The 22,086-nt window shown below is 35.5% G+C and overlaps 2 protein-coding genes across 2 annotated transcripts in view; one reads left to right on the top strand and one right to left on the bottom strand.

Annotated features, from left to right (window-relative positions):
* HELRODRAFT_107353 (hypothetical protein) overlaps nucleotides 1–14,234 on the bottom strand; it is a gene marked incomplete at its 5' end in the record, with an annotated part of 29,266 nt that extends 15,032 nt beyond the window's left edge. Inside the window, 7 exons of the mRNA XM_009027163.1 lie at nucleotides 2,195–2,306; nucleotides 2,501–2,568; nucleotides 2,804–2,941; nucleotides 3,417–3,542; nucleotides 7,397–7,639; nucleotides 8,054–8,269; nucleotides 14,093–14,234. Coding sequence (XP_009025411.1) covers nucleotides 2,195–2,306; nucleotides 2,501–2,568; nucleotides 2,804–2,941; nucleotides 3,417–3,542; nucleotides 7,397–7,639; nucleotides 8,054–8,269; nucleotides 14,093–14,234 — 1,045 coding nt within the window. The remainder of the gene's footprint in view (nucleotides 1–2,194; nucleotides 2,307–2,500; nucleotides 2,569–2,803; nucleotides 2,942–3,416; nucleotides 3,543–7,396; nucleotides 7,640–8,053; nucleotides 8,270–14,092) is intronic.
* Nucleotides 14,235–21,213: 6,979 nt separating this feature from the next.
* On the top strand, nucleotides 21,214–21,717 carry HELRODRAFT_163230 (hypothetical protein; the record flags this gene model as incomplete). The annotated part of the gene is made up of 2 exons (XM_009027162.1): nucleotides 21,214–21,272; nucleotides 21,459–21,717. 2 exons carry the CDS (start codon nucleotides 21,214–21,216, stop codon nucleotides 21,715–21,717), a joined length of 318 nt encoding a protein of 105 aa, XP_009025410.1.
* Between the last annotated feature and the right edge of the window lie 369 nt (nucleotides 21,718–22,086).

Genomic DNA, 22,086 nt, shown 5'->3' with positions numbered 1-22,086 from the left:
ATACAAGGAACGTTATCTTTCCTTCACATTGGCTCGCTCATTTTTTTGTTCATTCATTCCTCATTCATTCATTTATTCACTCACTCACTCATTTATTTATTCGTTCATTCATTCACCTCACTAATTTATTAGTTTATTCATTAACTCAATTCATTATTCATTCATATATTCATTCATTTATTCATACATTCACTCATATGTGCATCCATTCATCCATTTATTCATCCATTCACTCACTCACTCACTCACTTATTCCCTCACTCACTCACTCATTTAATTTACTTAGACACACTCACTCGTAAAGGGATTAAAATAACGTCCAACATAATGTTCCTGGTAGGGCGGCTGTGGCCAAGACGACGACGACAACAATGATGATGATGATGACGACAGTAACGACAAGGTAAATAAATTCAAATAACATTATAATGACAAGGGCATGCTAATGTAAAGAACGGGCAAATTACTACTATCATTTTCAATAATGGATTGAGTAAAATGGAAAAAAATTTAGTAGTAGTGGTAGCGGCCACAGCAGCCTCAGTACTAGTAGTTGTAGTAGCAGCGGTAGTAGCAGATGTAGTAAAAGTAGTAGTAGTAGTAGTAGTAGTAGTAGTAGTAGTAATAGTAGTAGTAGTAGTAGTAGTAGTAGTAGTAGTAGTAATAGTAGTAAAAGTAGAAGTGCCTGTAGTAGCGACAGTAGTTAAAAAAGATAAAAAATAATAACGGAAGTGGCTACGGTGGTAGCATTGCAGGAAGCGGTTGTATTACACGCCGCGATAATTATCATCAGGGCTATTTTTAAACTATTGGCGTGAGCCCGCACATATTCACGCACGTAAGCGGCGCACACAAACGCATGAACACGCTAAAGATGTACATATACGCACGTACGAACGAACGAACAAACACACATACTAACATACAAATCTTCAAAAACGTAAAAACATACGCAAAAAACAACTACTTTATTACACACACAAATCGAAATAACACACGCGCGCGCACACACACATGCGCGTGCGTTTGAAACAAACATCTATAATTTTCACACGACTGAGCACGCTGAAATAAAAAAAGAACATCAACACGACAACATCCACACACTCGTTTTCAAAACACACACACACTGTCACTCACTCACACACACACACACACATACACACACACACATGCATACACACTTCAATACAAAAACGTACACACACACAAAGATCACACATGTGAAAATACATAAAGACACGCCCAGATGCACATGGATAAACTAATACAGGCACACACACACACACAAACAAACACACGAACACAGACACACACACGCGTACGCACACCCAGATACACAACCATAAAAAATGAAAGCCTATATGGCGAAAAAACTCTGGCATTTTTTTTGCTGCGTTAATACGTGACGTAACGCTGTTTCGTTATATGAAACTACTCCTCCGTGTTCTTTGATCATGTGCATGACGAGTGTTTCCGTGTATTTCTTTGTATTTGTCTGTATTTGTGCGTATTTCTTTGTATTTGTGTGTACTTGTGTATATTTTTTGTATTTCTGTATGCTTCGTTATGTGAAATTACAGCACTATAATCTTTGATCGTATGAATAACGTGTTCGTATGTATATCATACTTTTGTATATACATTTTTGTATTTCTTGGCATTAGTTTGTATTTTTTTGTATATGTTGTATTTGTATATCTTTGTACGTTTTGTTACCATCGTTAAACGATGATGACAGATGATGATATGTTGATACTATATTGTCATTATCATTATAATTATAACGTGCCAGCGCTAATTATATGCTAATTATATGAAAATTTATGCGTTTCTCGGAGTGAGCGCATATATCAAACTAATTTTTTTTGGGGGAGAGTAGAAATAAAGTTTCATGGGAAAAAGTTTTTGGACTTGACTGGCGTAGTGATTGAGTGTGAACTTCTCTCGTGTATGCACTCCTTCTAAGGTCGATCAGTCAATCAATCAATCGCTCAATTAATTAATCAACTACTCAATTAATTAATTAAACAATCACTCAATCAATCAAACTTTAACCACTTAACTAACCAACCAATCATACAGCCAGCCAGCCAACCAACCAACCAATAAATCAATCACTAAATCAACCAATCAACCAGCAGACTAAATACTAGACCAACCAACCAACCAGCCAATCAATTAATCAACCAACCGACATATCCGATCTTGATGGCCAGTTTGGTCAGTTTGGCTTGCAGTACCGACTTTTCCTTTCTACCAGAACTCTGCGCCGGGCCAGAGGGACTGTCCACGTTGTCAATCAACTGAAAAGAGGGCGTGGTTATGTTAGCTAATTAACATAATTTATTCTAATGATGAATAATTTAAAGAACTTAAATTAATAACAGTAGGATTAGTGAGACATTGCTATGCCGGGGAATGAATGGGAAAACATTTACGCAATAATTGCCACCATCATCATTCCAGTCATCATCCTCTTGGTCATCATCGACATCACCTCTTTATTTTCCAGCATAATTTGTTCAGCTCCGGTGGCGCCTGTCGCCAAGTTCTTAGCGTCAGAAGCTGCTATTGCATTTAAATTTGTATGGAATATTGTATTTGTATTTTGTTTATTTTGCTTGTATTTGTATGGCATTGTATTGTTTTGCGATGTATATTGTATTGTATGAACTTTAAAAAAAAATAAAAAAGAAGAATAAGAAAAAGAAGAATAAGAAGAAGTAGAAGAACAAGTAAAATAACAAAAAAACGTAACAATGTTTCTATATTTATTTTTATAGGCGGTTCGAAAACAAACCTTTCTTGGCTTTCTTATCTTTTTTGGTTTCCTTTTCCTCTTGGGATGCACCCAGCAGAGCAAAGATGATGCCCGCCTGGCTGTTTATGCCGACTGCAACCACCAGCATTTTTCCACTGCCCTCCATCACGTGTGTGCCTGTTTGTACGTGCGTGTGTGCCCGTGTATGTGTGTGTGCGTGTGTGTGAGTGTGTGTGTGTGTGTGTGTGTGTGTATGTGTAAATAAGGCATGTGTCTAATGATTGATGGTCGTGTATATCTCGTTAGACAATGGCTAACACTTAGACAAATCAAAATTCTTCACATTTGATCGATGCATCAGCACACATTACAACGCAGCGCAATCCACATCATCATCACATCATCTCCCGCAATCATTACCATCACGATCACCATCAGTGCCCCCCATCAACTTCATCAGGAATTTTATTACTGACACCAGAACTATCAACACTTTCTAAAGAAGCAAATAACAACAAATATCCACCATAATATTTTTAACAAAATCTCAATCCACCATTTCAGTTTGGCCTCTACCAACCACTCCACTCCAATCAAACCCCCACCTAAAAAAACCAACCCCCTCTCCAACAACCCCACCCAACAAACCAACCGGAAAGCAGAAGTGGGTCATTAGTCTCACTCTTCTTGACGTGGTCAGACTCGCCGGTAAGTGAACTTTCATCAATTTTCAGGTCATTGCTCTGTATTATAATGCCATCTACGGGCAAAAGGTCACCTGAAGTGATGGGGTTATTTAAATAGGTCAATAGGGCATTTAGAATAAATAGGTCAAGTCACTTTCAACAATAAACGGGTCGAGAAGAGTACTATGCAGTAACTGAACAAGACTCGAAACATACGAGTGCTATGCAGTAACTGAACTAGACTCGAAACATATGTAGGTAGTTATTATATGCATGTGTGTGTGTTTGTGTTTGTGTGTGTGTTTGTGTGTGTGTGTGTTTGTGTGTGTGTTTGCGTGTGTGTGAGAGCGGGTGTGTGCATAACTTATAGAAAAGGTAGCAACTAAAACGAAATGCGGAATGTCTGAAATTTGAAGATGGCCGAAGAGATTATTCTTAATAGATGGATACATAGATAGGAAGAAGATTGTGGATTAGCGTGGAAATCTCAAAATCTTAAGAAAGAGAGAGAGAGGAGAGAGAGGTGCAAGAAGGAGAAAGAGAGAAAGAGAGAAAATAAAAGAAAGAAAGAGAGATAGAAAGAGAGATAAATCAGGATTAAGAAGAAGAGGTGCTCTGACTCTTATTCTGCAGATGCCATGTCAAGTGATGACATGTCACGTGACGACGACGACGACGACGATGATGACGAACATCATGAAGATGATAACAATGACGATGATGATAATAACAATGATGAAGAGACGACGTCGATGATAAAAGTTTTAATAGATGCGTGTAAACAAGCCATTCAAGCGCCAATTACATACAGACGCACACACACATCCACACACACACACACACACACACACACACACACTCATACATACATGGCACATAGATACACACTCACATAAACACATACACACACACACACATACAGACATCCTCTTAAACAGTCACCAATGAGATGCAAGTGTATTTTATTTGCGCATATACATACATATAAAACAAAGCAGACCGTCGTATCAACGTACCCAGATTCCTTCTTTAAATACGCGTACCCACCTAAGTGTACACACTATGCGTGTATGAGTGTGTCCTCTTGTTTGTATGTATGTATGTATGCGTGTATGTCTGTGTGTGCGTGTATGCACGTATGTATGAATGTGCGTACGTGTATGTGTGTGTGTGTAACGAAACGCACGTCTAAGCGAACATCTGCAAACATATAAAAATTCATTTAAATATACTAATATACACAAACATACAATTGTATGCATGATATCAATGTACATGTATATGTATATACACATACAAACGCATGCTTATACGCAACTATAAGCCTCGCCTTGAGAAAAATCAATATATATGTATGTATGTATGTATATATATATGTATATATATATGTATGTATGTATGTCTGTATGTATTTATATATGTATGTATATCTGTATGCATGCATGTATGTACGTATGTACGTATGTATGTATGTATGTATGTATGTATGTATGTATGTATGTATGTATGTATGTATGTATGTATGTATGTATGTATGTATGTATGTATGTATGTATGTATGTATGTATGTATGTATGTATGTATGTATGTATGTATGTATGTATGTATGTATGTATGTATGTATGTATGTATGTATGTATGTATGTATGTATGTATGTATGTATGTATGTATGTATGTATGTATGTATGTATGTATGTATGTATGTATGTATGTATGTATGTATGTATGTATGTATGTATGTATGTATGTATGTATGTATGTATGTATGTATGTATGTATGTATGTATGTATGTATGTATGTATGTATGTATGTATGTATGTATGTATGTATGTATGTATGTATGTATGTATGTTTTATGACGACCGCCGTGTATACCAATGTCTTACGTAAGTTTGCATATCTGTAATGTTGTTTGTATGTGTGTTTGTATGTATGTGTGTTTGTATGTATGTGTGTTTGTATGTATGTGTGTTTGTATGTATGTGTGTTTGTATGTATGTGTGTTTGTATGTAGGTTTGTATGCTTTGGTTGGGTGTGTCACATGTTCAAGTTATCCATCTCATCGATATTTTTGTTTTGTTTTTCTCTTACCGAATCGAAAAATTGAAAAAATGATTTATTGAGTCTTGCCAACATAAAGACATGGAAAACGTTTCAAGTGTGTGTGCGAGTGTGTGCGTGTGTATGTGTGCCCGAGTGTGTGTGTGCGTGCAAGTGTGTGTGCGCGTTCGTGTCTGTATTTTCGAACCGAAACATGTGTTAGGCAGGCAAAAAATAAAATTTTCTCCTCCTGATCGAATATTTTTCCGTTTTTGTTGATTCATTCTCTTTCATCCATTCATTCATTCATTCATTCATTCGTTCATTCGCTTTTTTCTTTCATCACATCAATCGTTAAAGCATTCATGTATTTGTTTATTCATTCAATCACTTATTTGCATTTACTTATTCGAACATTCTTCCGCAAATTCATTCACTCACTCACTCACTCACTCACTCACTCACTCACTCACTCACTCACTCACTCACTCACTCACTCACTCACTCACTCACTCACTCACTCACTCACTCACTCACTCACTCACTCACTCACTCACTCACTTACTCACTCATTCATTCATTCATTCATTCATCTGCTCATCCATTCATTCCTTAGTGTAGCGCTAACACACGTACTTCGTACGTTGCATACTTGGATGGCGTGTTTTTTGCACGTGTGATTGCAATATAATGTCAACGGATGTTTATATAGATCTACCTGCGTATGTATGTATGTATGTATGTATGTATGTATGTATGTATGTATGTATGTATGTATGTATGTATGTAAATATTTTGTATATATTAGTGTGTATTGTGTGTATACATGTGTAAGTCTGCGAATTGTGTATATGTGTGTGTGTGCACGTGTCTTCATATGTATGCATGTGGGTATCTGCTAACGTATGTATAGGTATTTTTGTATAGATTGATGTTAAAATGGTGTTATATATTGTTGTCTCTGGAAGTTTTTGTGGCTTGCTGATGTGGTTTCTTCAGATGTTGTGGCTTGCTGATGTGGTTTCTTCAGATGTTGTGGCTTGCTGATGTACGCTGATTTTTTTTCACCATTATTGCTAATGTTGTTGTGCCTGTCGCGGGCTGTTTCCTCCTTCCGATATAACGACATACATGCCTGCCTGCCCGCCTGCTGGCATTTGCTACTTAACGTCGTATGTCTTAGTGTAAATGTGTGGAATAGAAGAAGTACAGTATAGCATAGAATCGTATCGTATCGTATCGTATTGGATAGTATCGTATCGTATAGAATAGTATAGTATAGGATAGTATAGTATCGTATCGTAGCTCCAACTTTATGAGATAACCTCCGATTTTTAAAACGAAATGCAGTCGCGAATTTAAAAAAAGATAAAATAAAATAAAGAGTCATCTAACCATAACTATAGCCATATTTAACCATAACCAAATTTATGAAACTTTCAAAAATTAAATAGCAATGGTAACTTTTCACTGAGTGTATTGGTTGTATTTGCTGACGAGCTATACTAGAAAATGAAATTTGATGAATTGAAGGATGGCAGATGTCATTACTATTACAAAGTCGTGCTGTATGTATATGACACGAAACACACATACACACCCAAACAAATACACACACACACACGCTCGCACACACATGCAAAGAAGATGCGTGGATGTAAAATTATATAAGCTAATAACAGCAAAATTTTTCAAATTTTACGGTGCGAACAAAAAGATATTGCCAAATAAACACAGAATTTAAAATATTTTAAACAGTCTAATAATTCCACAAAAAATAATAACAAACTATGATAAAAACCCACAGGCAAACATGATAAACAAAACAACAACAAACAAAACAAAACAAAAAAGTCACCATCCAAACAGCCGGCCACACATCCATCCAGACATCGAAACGAACCATATTTAACTTGGCAGATGTCACCAACGACCAGCTCCCCAACGGGGATTTGTAGGACTTCACCACCACGAATCGTCGCGAACTTGTGCTCGTTCTCAATCTTGCTCTGTAGCCCCCGAAATTGCCTCTCCTTCCGCCAATCGTTGAAGGCTGTTACAAGAACCACCACGATGACGGCCAATAGGATTGCTACACCCTCGATCCAGCCTGCTTCTGATTCGCTGTCGTCGTGTGCCGTCGGGGCTGAATGGTGATTGGTCGGAATAAATAAAATTATGTACAATTATGTGTATGTGTGCGTGCGTGAAAAAATAGAGAGAGAGGAGAAAGGAAAAGAGTTTGTGTGTGTAATGATAGAACCGCAAATGATAGTATGATGTTGTTGGCATGGTTGATTGACCATGGCTCTAAATGACCGATTGATTGAATTATGGATGGATGGATGGATGAATCAATAAATTAATGAATGAAGGAAACGATTAATGGATGAATGAAAGAATTAATTAGAGAGCATAAACGTAAAAAATTCTCCTAATAGTACAAACGCGGACAATGGATGAGAGGGTACGAAGAGAAACGATTCAAATAATAAGTTATACACGTGAAAAACACAACCTCAAAAACCTCCCAATCCCAAAGACCACCCCCCACCACCACTCCCACCACTCCCCAACTCACAATCCGCATCCTCGGGGGGTTTGTAGAAAGACAGACCGAGGGAAATAAGAGCGGCGACGATGAGGACGATTAGGGTGATGTCCTGAAGGGCCTCCCAGACCAACTTCCAGAACGGTTTCGGAGGTTTAGGAGGGATAATATTCGATCCGTAGGTCCTTACGCGGTTCTGGATGTCCTCTGCTTGACCAGAAAGACCTAGGTGTGACCGTGTGTTGTGTGTCAATGTGATGATGTGATGTGTGAATGATATGATGATGATAAGCATGTATGTAAGTGAGTATGGATGTGTGTATACGTACGTATATATGTATGCATCTATCTATGTGTGTGTGTATATATATATGTAAGTAGGTGTGTGGGCATATCAATTGCACGAGTCATTTGATCAGGTTGACAGTTTAAACATGGAAAACACTAATGGAAAATGTTCAAACGCACTGAATTTAATAAGGAACCTAATTGAAAAAAGCAAATGAAGTGAGAGAAAGTAGCGAACGAGTGAATAAAACGATGAATGAATGAATGAACGAAAAAACGAATAGATGAATGAACGAATGAGTAAACGAAGATAAAAAAAATGAATGAAATAGAAAAATTCAAACAGCTAGAAAAGAAATGAAGCTCGTTCTATCTATATGCTAATCAGAGCTAATTGCTATAAATGTCTCTCTTAGTTCTTATACACGATAGCAAGTCGTTTGATGTAATCTGCCTCATCAACTGCATCATATGATATGATTAATGTAATTTGATGTGATGTAAAGTGATGTAAAGACATGAAATGTGCAGTTACATTTGGTTTAAATGGATGGACAGGAACGTCAACTGAACGCGCTGGCCAAGTTATGCAATTTTGTGTAATGTTTAGTGTGTGCAATTTGAGAGTCATTCATTCATTCATTTAATCGATCACTACATCATTCATTCATTTATTCATTCATTCATTCATTCTTTCATTTAATCGATCAATACATCATTCATTCATTTATTCATTCATTCATTCATTCAATCGTTCATTTAGCAACGCAAAAGTCATTCATCTGTAGTATACTTTATGAAGAAACAAAGGAACAAAAAGAGGCAAAATATGAAAAAAAAAGAATAAATAGATAAAAAAACAAAAAAAGAAATCTCATTGAAAACTTCAAAAAAATCAATGTAGAAGTGAATTGTTGGAAGTAAAAAAAATATTTCCTTAATTGAAACGAACTTGCGAGTGCATTGAGTTGAAGGACCCAGCGTTGAAAATCATTATTTCAAGAATAAAAAAAATAAACAAATAAATTGATTAATTAAATAAAAATGAGAAAAAAAAAACAAATGAAAAAAGTTAATTGAAAATTATTTGAGTGAAAGAAAAACGTTAGAATCCAATTTACTTCTATCTTTCTTTTCTTTCATCGTCGTCATCATCATCATCAATATCATTATCATCATCATCATTTTCTCCATCATCATCATAATCATCATCATCATTTTCCCATCATTTTCCCATCATTATCATCATCACCATCAGCAGTACGGCCATCTTACAGATTGCAGTGGAATGAATCAGAAATCAATCAAACACATGTTCAGTGTACATTTCTCTCTCCTCTCTCTCTCTCTCTCTCCAAGAGAACCAAATAAACTGAAAATCTATGAAACTGAGATTTAAAAAAGAATGAAGACAAGAGAGAGAGAGTGAAAAAAAAGAGAGGGAAGAAAGAATGACAGTGAGAAAAAGAGAAAGAGAGAGAAATATAACCGGCATTAAAAACATTTCCTCATCACAAGTAGCATGCGTGTAATGAATGCACTAACCAACCAACCAGCCAGCCAACCAGCAAACCAACCAGCCAACCAACCAGACAACCAACCAGCCAGCTAACCAACCAGCCAGCCAACCAACCAACCCACCCAACCTCATAAGAGGAAGAAGAAGACAAACGAACAGATGTCAGAAAAGAAATAAAATGCAATTATCATTATCAAGATGTAAAGATTGACAAACAAATTGCAGTCGGTCGGTACAAAACCAACTGAACTACAACTACTACTACTACTACAACTACTACTACTACAGCTACTACTGCTATTACAGGTACTGCTACCACAATAGAAACTATTACTACTACGACTACGATTACGACTACTACAACTACTACTACAATTACTAATAGTTACTACAGCCATTAATACTTCTGCTACTGCATCTTAGTAGATTCTACTGATTTTACTTCAAGTATCAATGTAAATAATGCCATATATTAGTGCAATCATTAAAAAGTAAAATTACTATCAATTGATCAGTCAGTCAATCAATCAATCATTCAATAAAAGAGAAACGCAAGAAATAGTTTTAAGAAACTTTATCCTAATTCCATATCGAGGTGTCAATGTGCAATCGAACTATATAGAGTTGTACCCTCGACAAGAAACGCGGCGCCCTTACCTGCTTAGCCAGCTGGTCGATATGAAATTTTTGTGCATATAATTTCATCTTATTGGGTATTGTAGACAAGATTGAAAACAAGAATAATAAAAAAAATAAAATTCAACAAAAACAATAATAATATAATAATAATAAATAATAATAATAATAGCAAACGATAGCATTAATAAAGATAATTTATTTAAAAAAATTAATAAACGAATAAATAATGATAATAAAAGACCATAAAGGCGATTTAGAAACGCCAAGGAAAATAAATTATCCGATCATAATAATAATAATAATAAGATTAATAAAAAGAATAATGACCATAAATAATAGTAATAATAAATAATAATAATAATAATAATGATAAATAAAAATAATATGGAAAAACAACAACAGCGATAAACAACAATCACGTGTCTTGTTTGGTTGTGGATGGCAACCACTAAACCAGACTACATTTAATCAATACGGAAGATATGTATGCGCGTGTGTGTGTGCGTGTGCCTGTATGTGTGCGTGTGTGTATGTGCGTGTGTGTGTGTGTGTGTGTTGGTATGTGTGTGTGTGGCTGGCGTGGCATTTATAAAATAATGCATGTATGATGAGTGCAAACGTATGTTCCTTTGAATGTATATAGGTATGTATGTGTGCATGTTCATGTACGAGTGTTTGTTTGTTTGTTTGTTTGTTTGTTCGTTTGTTTGTTTGTTTGCTTGCTTGAACGCATGTATGTTTCAATTCCCTTCATAAACAAAAAAAAATGTTTGAAACCCAAACGACGCATAATTAGGCGGAATAAGATACGTGGCTTCTTTTATTATTATCATTATTACCGTTAATGATAATAATAATAATAATGTTATTGTTGTTGATGTTGTTTGTTGTCGTTGTTGCTTGTTGCTGCCGTTGTTGTTTTCGTTGCCGTTGTTGTTTTTGTTGTCGTTGTTGTTTTTGTTGTCGTTGTTGTGAGAGTCTCTATTAATGTTGTTGAAGGTTGCCTGTCGAAATTTTTTTGCCCGGCGTTCCCTCAATAAAATGTGCTATCTTCGCCATCATTACCACAACCAACTGCATCATCATCATCATCATCATCATCATCATCATCATCATAATCGTTGTCTTCATTTTCAACATCAGCACATTACGTTAATTGAAAGTTATTTGTTCGTGTCGATGTTATCACAGTTTGTCGGTTCGTGTCATTAAAGTCATCATTATAAACACACAAACACACCCATTTACAAACATAAAAACATACAACCACACGTACAACCACCCATACAACCACCCATACAAACACACATACAAACACACATACAAACACACATACAAACACACAGAGAGCCTCCATGGAAGTCTTTCATGGACAATTTCCCAGATGTTCAGCGAACGATGAAGACTCGGAAAATAATTGCGCACATACAAAATGTTTTGTTTTGTTTATTTGTTCGTTCACTCGTTCGCTTGCATCGTTTGTCGGTTCGTTGGTCAGTTAAACACACCTACAAACACATGAACACAAACATACATTGTGTACAATACATATGTACAATGCATGTGTACAATAAATGTGTACAAGGATTTGCATGAACAGACGGACAGACGTAGGAGACGGGCAGCTGATGTTTATGCACAATGGACATTACAGAAATATACCTCGAATAAATGTCCTCTCAAATTTTATTTTCCGCAGTTCAATCTCCCTCTTTTTCTTCTTCTCTCTCTCTTTCTCTCTCTCTCTTTTTCTCTCTCTCTCTCTCACTCTCTCTCTCAGCTAATGTTTGTCGTCCTAAAATGATATGGATTCTTAAATAATGTGAAAGACTTGCTCCTGTGTACAAATACGAACTAATGCGCGCACACACGCACACACAAATACACGTACGCAGGATAAACACGTACACACAAATATATATACACACGCGTGTGCGTGCCTGTGTGTGCGTGTATAACAATACAGAAATATTTGAATGTAAAATTTGTAGAAACAACATCAGCAAACAACACACGTCTCAAGCTGGCTATATTAATTGAACCCTTGCCATATTTACCTCAAATCAATAGCAGTCGTCGGGACTTACAAATACACATGCAAATATTTACACACACACACACACACACACACACACACAAATACCTATACGCTCACATACATTACATTACATTGTCATACCTATAAGTATGTATGTATGTAGATAAACATTATATTGCATGAAATTTTATTTACAAGGACAAGCTCTATATGATGACGACCTATATGATGATCTAATGATGATGATGATGAAACAAATAATGAAGATGTAGATGATGACGATGGTGTAGATAATCATGATGACGATGGTGATGACGAAAAAGAGGAAAAGGAAGTATGGAATGAATGAATGAATGAATGAATGAATGAATGAATGAATGAATGAATGAATGAATGAATGAATGAATGAATGAATGAATGTTGGAAAGGAAGCAAGTTTAGCAACTGATTGGTCATTATATTCTAGGGTCCCGGTACAATCAGTGGCTGATGACCATGATGATAATGATGGTTATGATGATGGTGATGATGATGGTGATGATGATGGTGATAATGATCGTGATGATGATGATGGCAGTGATGATGATGGCAGTGATGATGATGGTGATGACGGACTATATTTTTATACTATATTATATTATGTTTTTATTATTAATAAATATGCATATATTATCATATATGCATATTATGTCTTTAAAATAAATGATAATAAAAATTATGACAACGACGAAAAAATGTATATAATGATGATTCAGAGAATGAAAAATCGCGAAATAGTGATATGGTGAGAGTAAAAGAGAGAGAGAGAGAGAGAGAGAGAAAGAGAGAGAGAGAGAGAGAGAGAGAGAAAGAGAAGAGAAAAGAAAGAAAGAGAAAGAGTATGCAACAGCAGCGTGATTCAGTAACATCATTCAACGAAAGACATCACCACAGATGTTGCTACGCTATATTTATTAAGAACTCTTTATTTTTATAACATTCCTCTCTCGGTTTCTTTCTCTTTCTCTCTGATTCTCTTTCTCTCTCTCTTTCTTTCTCTTTCTCTCTCTCTCTCTTTCTTTCCAGCTCTCGATGACAGCTTTAAAGAATTCGTCATTTGAATAATGGAACATTTACGACAGAAAAATAATGGGATTGTTATTGACGATCGACGATTGTGTGGTGTGGTCGCTGTCTAGGCGTTGCTGCTGCTACTACTACTACTGTGGTCGTTGGTGGTAGTGTTGTTGTTGTTGTTTATGATGTTAGTGGTGTGGTTGGTGGTGGTGTTTATCCAAATTTCCGCGGTGTGTCTGTCTTCCACCAAAACAACATGCGGTGAACGATGATAAAGATGACGTCAACGTAATTAATGACGACGATGATGAAAACCAATCAACGCTGATGATATGATATTCAGAAATTACGGTAATAATAAATTGGGTCGTAAATATTAATAAGAACGAAATGATGAGAACAATGAGACGCAATCAGCTGACCATAAAAGAACCAACAGGAATGATGATAACGACAAAGGTGACCTAATTACCCCCCCCCCATTTGACCCACCATCATGACCTCTAACCTTCAGTCGGGGATGTCTTCAACTTTTTGCAAAGTTCAAGTACACCCCCGTAATGGCTCTTAATCTTAGTGTAGGCTTCAGCACCTCGCATTGACATCAACTCCTTCAATTCTTTCAACGTACAGTCGTACGATTGGGCCATGTTGTCGTTGTTGTAGTTGGTGGTAGTGGTAGTGGTCGCCGTTAGCTGCTGTAGTTGTTGCTGCTGTAGCTGATTCTCAAGTCAATATTTTGTTTTTGATGTTAATGTAGTTTTAGTTGATGTATTCTCTTAGTTGATGTTGTAGTGATGTTTTAGTAAAATCGATAGTTGTTGTTAAAAGCTGCTGCTACTACTACTTTCTACTGCTGCTGCTGCTGTTGTTGTTAAATTAAGTTTTTGTACGTGTGTATGTTTGTTTTACATGTATGTTTATTTGTATATGCACATATATACATTCGTTTGTATGTTGTCAAAAAAGTAGCTAACTGAAACTGCAACTGAAATGAATTGTCGTCTATATGCGTTCGTCTTTATATTACTTGTTTGTTTGTATGTGTTTATTTGTGTGTTTTCTGTTGGTGTGTTTGTATGTTTGTTTGTTTGTATGTTTGCTAGTTAGATGGTGGCTTATTTTGGTAAAATCCAAAAAAACGTCCCCGTTGTGCTATGGGACGATGCTGATGATGAGGATGACGACGATGACGATGACGACGACGAGCTTAGGCGGAAATGATGAAGTTGTTGTTGTTGTTGCTACTGTCGAGATGTTGTTTCAATTTAAGGAGTGATGTCGAAGATGATGTTGTTGTTGTTGTTGATTCTGATGTTGTTGTAGTTGTTGATTCTGATGTTGTTGTTGATGTTGTTGTTGTAGTTATTGTTGTAGTTGATGTTTTTGTTGATTTGAAAAACGGACAGATACAAAGTAAATAAATAGTAATTACTATCAAAAATTACAAAGAAGAAGACGACGACGATGATGACGAATGGTGATGATGAAAATTCCTCTGATGATGACGACGACGACGATGATGAGGAGGATTACTAACAGTAGAAGTCATTGTTGATTCTGGTTAGGGCACGAGAAAAAAAATTTAATGAGATTAAAAATTAAAATAACGCGGCATCGCGAGGGTCACGCACGCACGCACGCACGCACACACACAATTTTTTTCGTATTTTTTGGAAATTTTATTCTCTAACATCAACAAACAACAACAGCAACAAACAACAGCAACAAACAACATCATCAACAACAACATCAGCAATATCGACGAACAACAACGACGACGAATCCTTTCATTACTCTAACACGATGGTAAACTAATGGCATCATAGAGAAAAAGGCTCTGACAGGACTACGCTTTTGTTGAGGTCATAAGTGATGTCATTGTTGATGCTATTGTTGCTGTTGTTGTTGTTGCTGCTGCAACCGTTGCAGCAACCGGTAGCGAAACGCAAATAATGACAACGTAAACTAGAAAAACACGGTCAACAGCCTAAACAAAATCAATAATAATAATAATAATAATAATAATAATAATAATAATAATAATGCTAATGTCATGAAACACGCTCCAACTACCACATCATCGTTACGTCAGAATTACACTACTGCTATTGATGATATGTTACCAGTGTCGTCATCGTTGTCACACGTCATCATCATAGTCGTCGTCACCGTCATCATCTCCTTAATGTTAACGTTACATACACATACATACGTACATACAAACAAACAAACAAACATACATACACACACACATACATACGTGCCAATAAATATTTATATATACAAACTATATTCACGAATGAAATAATAGACACACATACATGCGCACGCACACACATACATACAAATAAACACACACACACACACGTACAAACAAACACACACACAATATATATAGTCCAATCATGCGGTGTGCAAACGATTCTAAATAGAGAAAAAAAAGTTAATAACTCCCTTAATAAATCACAGCCAGAAAAAATATATTGCCTACAAATGTTTCTCTGTACGTGTATGTGAGTGTGCATTTGTGTGTACGTGCATTCTGCCTCTGTCTGTGTGTATGTCTGTGGTTGAATGTTTATTCGCTTGCACATGTGCGTGTGTGTGTTTGTGTAAGAAGGTATTTGTATTAATGCGTTTGTATGTGTTTATAAAAAAAAAATAAATAAAAATGGGCATAAAACGAACGTATATACTTGAATACACACACAAACACCAACAAACACACACATAAACACAAACACACACACACACACACACACACACACACACATATATATATATATATATATATATATATATATATACAAATTATGTTTGTATAATAAAGTGTTGTTATTGATTGCGTGAACGCATTTAATATTAACATTGATCGGTTGTTACGATGATGATGATGATGAAGAAGATGACGACGATGATGATTAAGGTGGTGGTGGTGACGATGAGGAACACGGAGACAAACATGATGAAGAACATGATGACGAACATGGTGACAAAAAAGATGACGAACATGATGACGAACACGATGACGAACACGATGACACCTCCTCTGGCTACCCAACAACCCAACATCTCCCAAACCAATCTCCTAAAACATCAATATAATTCCTTTCGGGATAGAGAGATAAAGAATAAAGAAAAAACAGGGAAAAAAGAAAATAATAGAAATGTGAAAAGAAGAGTGAGAGAGAGAGAGAGAGAGATGAAGAAGTGAGTGTAAAGGGCCACCATTATCATGATTAGTAACGTTAATTGATTTTTGCGGGTCGCCAGTTTGTGTGGGACACGTTTAATTAAATGAAAGGAAAATATAAATGTGTGTGTGTATGTGAGAGAGTATGATTGTGCGTGTGCGTGTTTGTCTCCATGTGTGTGAGTGTGTTTGTCTGTATGTATGTATGCGTGTGTTTGTTCGCGCGCGTGTGTGCGTGTGTGGATGCTATAATGTCTTTGTGTGTTCGGTTCTGGTTTTTTCAGTGTTCAAAAACTTTTGAATTTGAGAACGTTGCCGAACAACACCTAACGAAAGAACAGCAAAATGGCGGTAAAATAAAAAAGGCGGTAAAATAAAAAAAAAATGGCCGACACCTCGAAACAATATTCGAAAGTGAAACAAAACGCCAGCGGCAGAAGCGAAAGATAAAGGCAAATTTCTAAAAACCACTAAAAAATGGAAACTGGACCAATCAAAAAATCTTAAATGAAACATAATGTGAGAAACACATAAACAAACTATTACACACACAGATGCACGCACAAACCCAGCCGGCAATCACACGAGGAGGCAAACCACGTTTGCTCGTTATACAAAAAAATTACGAATCAATGAAGAAGTTATTTTGAAATTTGCGAATGCAAAAAATTCTGTATGTATGCAGAAATGTGTTAATGTATATATATATATATATATATATATATATATATATATATATATATATATATACATACATATTATATAAGTTGACTTTTAAAGTGTTCTTAGTGTTGTTGCTGTTGTTGTTGCTGTTGTTGTTGCTGTTGTTGTTGCTGCTGCTGCTGATGTTTGCTAGTGTGGACGCTACATTTGTATGTCATTCGCCAATGCCCGTCTCGTATCGTTAGGTCGGCGGAAAATTTGATGAATAATAATAATGATGATGATGATGATAATATAAACAATAATAAAAAGGCGTATTTTTAAATTAAATTGTTTTAAAACTTTCAAGTCACTGACGTAACACGACTGTGAGATTTAATGCCCGACGAAAAAGTGTATAAATAAGTCCTCGTTATGTTTCCTTGTTAGTTTTCATCCGTTCGTTCATTAGTTCATTCATTCATTCATTCGTTCATTCATTCAATCAATCATTCAATCATTCAATTATTCATAGTTTCATTTTTTTCACGCATGCATTTTTATATATATATATATATACAAATTATCGAAACGAAATGTTGCCAACATGTATGTACAAATGTAGTAGTAGATATTCATCAAACAAACAAGCAACCATACTCACATATTTACTCTTTTTCTCGCTCTCTCTCTCTCTCTCTTCTACACTCATTCATTCATTCATTCATTCATTCATTCATTCATTCATTCATTCTTTCATTCAAAAGTATATCACTCAACCAAACATACTGAGGAGTAAGCTGAGCCAGCAGCTCAAACAGTTAACTAACTAACAACTCCATCTCTCTCTCTCTCTCTCTCTCTCTCTCTCTCCCAATTTCAGGCTGTTATATATGTGATGAGCGTGTGCGTGCGTGCGTGCGTGCGTGTAGCAAGTGTGTCTGCTGTCAAAGGCTATAACACAACACAAGCCGACAATACAAACTAGATGACGTCAATAGTTCATCATCATAATTTATGCAGAGTTATTTAATCTTTGCACTGTTCTATTTCCGTCTCACGAGCTCGTTGTAATAAGTAAATAATTAAAAAAAAGTGATTATGATGAGTTGAGTTTTAGGTGAATTAAGTATTTAACAGTGGTGTGTGTGTGTATGTGTGTGTATGTGTGTGTATGCGTGTGTGTGTCTGTACGTTTGCCTGTCTGTCTGTATGTGCATTTGTACACTTGTTGGCTTCTATTATTTCTTATGAATGTAATTGCAGTTATGTGTAATAGGTGTAAATATATTATTATCATTAGTTTCATCATCGTCGTCGTCGTCGTCGTCTCTCTCTCTCTCTCTCTCTCTCTTTCTCTCTCTCTCATGAAAATTCAAAAGTTGATTGCAGCAGGGCAAATAGTTATATATTGTTATCATCAGCCAACCAAACTGGCAATAATTATCATCACTATAAGCAATCATTTCACATCATCATCATCATTATTATCTTTGCGGTTTCACCATCATCATCATCATCATCATCATCATCATCAACGTCATCATCATCATAACTGTTTTTTTAGATATCGTTGTCATCATTATCATAATTCGTCATTATCGTGTATCATAACTATCATATATCCTCATCATATATCATTGTTATCATATATCATCATCATCATCATATATCATTAATCATTATAACCATCATGATCATCGCTATCATTATGATTAATCATCATCACCATCATCATCATCATCATCTTTTCAATCCTCATCATCCTCACAATCATCGTCATGTAATATCAATCGATATATCTGGCAACTGCACTCAATAATTGTAGCAATAATAATAATAATAATAATGATAATAATAATAATAATAATAATAATTACAGCAACAACTAAAAATTAAAAAAAGTTAATGTCAAATGATGGTGATCATACGATGACGATGCTATACTACTACTACTACTACTACTAATAATAATAATAATAATATTAATAATAATAATAATAATAATAATATTAATAATAATAATAATAATAATAATAATAATGAGATGATGATGACGATGATGTTAACAGCCGTCTGAACATCTGTCCGCATGTAAAAGCCGGCTTACAACTGAGTAGTGTTATCACCATCATCGTCGTCATCGTCACCACCATCATTATCAACAACACTAATTCAGTCGTGACGTCACCATCATCACTATCATTACCTGCATCATCATTTTCTTCTACTTCATGAATACGTGTATTATTATATAGTGTAGAGTTGTTACTACAACTGGCAACAAAAAATGTTGTTGCCTTGTTGGTTATTTGATTGGATGGATGGCTCGTATGTAGTCTCTCACTCTCTCTCTTCCTTTCCTTCTCTCTCTCTCTCTCATCTTTCACTGATAATTGAATCATACACGCCAAATAGAAAATATAAAACCAAAATCAATATCTTTTAAAAAAATAGTCCCTATCAAGTATCACGCTACAGCCTAACAATAATAATAATAACAACAATAACAATAACAATAATGATGGTGGCGATGATGATGATTGAGGCGATGATGATGATGATTGTGGCGATGATGATGATGATGATGATGAAGGTGGTGGCGATGATGATTTCTAATTATGTTAAAGAAGTAAAGATGGATGTAACAAGATCAAAGTTAGACAGAGTTACATAAAATAAATTAAACACACACATACACACACGCACACATACACACGCACACATATATACACACGCACGCACGCCCAAATAAACATGCATAAAAACCGATGTACATAACATTCAAGCAAGTATAAATATATTTATTACATACGAACATACACACCCACACATGCATGAATACATACATAACATACATACATAAATACATACAAACAAACACACACACATACATACATACATACATACATACATACATACATACATACATACATACATACATACATACATACATACATACATACATACATACATACATACATACATACATACATACATACATACATACATACATACATACATACATACATACATACATACATACATACATACATACATACATACATACATACATACATACATACATACATACATACATACATACATACATACATACATACATACATACATACATACATACATACATACATACATACATACATACATACATACATACATACATACATACATACATACATACATACATACATTCTTGAATTAATGAAATACATAAATACATACAAACATTCATAAATACATACAAACATACAAACAAACACACATTTAAACATACAATAGGACGAAAATACATTTGAATACAAATCAATGAGAGGCATGCATCTATCATTATATATATACAAGTACATCAATATAAAAATTTACTCAGATCATCATAAACAGGATTGTTAAAGATAAATAATACACACACACACTCTCTCTCTCTCTCTCATCCTCTCTCAAAAATCAATAAATATAAGGATAAAAATAAAAATATTATTATTAAATGGTGATAGAAACAATCAAGCCTCTGATGATCAAAAAAAGCCTCTGGTTTTTCCATTATAACTCAAATCAGCAACAAACACGCGTACAAACACACACACACAGACACACACACACACAGACACACACAGACACACACATACATACACAAATATGTTTAACCGTGTGTGTGTGTGTGTGTGTACATTTGTATACTTTTTGTACCATTGTTTGTGGATACGTGCCTGCTGTGTACCTGTGCATACCTGTGTGAAGTGCACACACACACGTAAAATGAGGACAGAGAAATGAGTAGCACTGAACTTAGCAGACAAGGCTCTCTAAAGTGTTGTAGGCACGAAAAACGGTCATACCACATGACCACATTTGCGTGAATTCAATGAAGAAACATAAACATATATGACATACATACATACATATCTACAAAACATACGTATCTACAATACATACATACATACATACATACATACATACATACATACATACATACATACATACATACATACATACATACATACATACATACATCCAGGGTAGCGGACGAGAAAATGAAAAAATATGGGAACGCCCACCCCTCGATGGAATTCTTGCCAATATGTATCGAGGTTCTCGGCCCGATGGACCCCAACACCCTTAAATTTCTTAAGGCAATATGTAAAATGATCAGCGTCAGATCAGGCAACAGCAGGGAACTGTTTTTCGCAACCAACCACATTTCGTGCTTGTTGCAGCGGTTCCTGCGTGTCTGTGTGCTTGAAAATATCCAACTGAATGCCGACATGTGCAATTAACGACAAATCAAAGTGTTAATCCATTTGTTACTTGATGTTTGACGGTTCAGCGTCACTCATCATGTTTTGGTTTTAACATACATACATACATACATACATACATACATACATACATACATACATACATACATACATACATACATACAAAATATGGAAACTGAAAAAATGAAAAATATGGAAACTGAAAATGAAAAAATATGGGAACGCCCTCCCCTTGATGGAATTCTTGCCAATATGCATCGAGGTTCTTGGCCCGATGGACCCCAACACCCTTAAATTTCTTAAGGAAATATGCAAAATGATCAGCGTCAGATCAGGCGACAGTAGGGAACTGTTTTTTGCAACTAACCACATTTCGTGCTTGTTGCA

Source organism: Helobdella robusta (assembly GCF_000326865.2).
Source record: "Helobdella robusta unplaced genomic scaffold HELROscaffold_5, whole genome shotgun sequence".
In the NCBI taxonomy this organism is placed as follows: domain Eukaryota; kingdom Metazoa; phylum Annelida; class Clitellata; order Rhynchobdellida; family Glossiphoniidae; genus Helobdella; species Helobdella robusta.
This window is presented reverse-complemented; position numbering and strand designations above follow the sequence as displayed.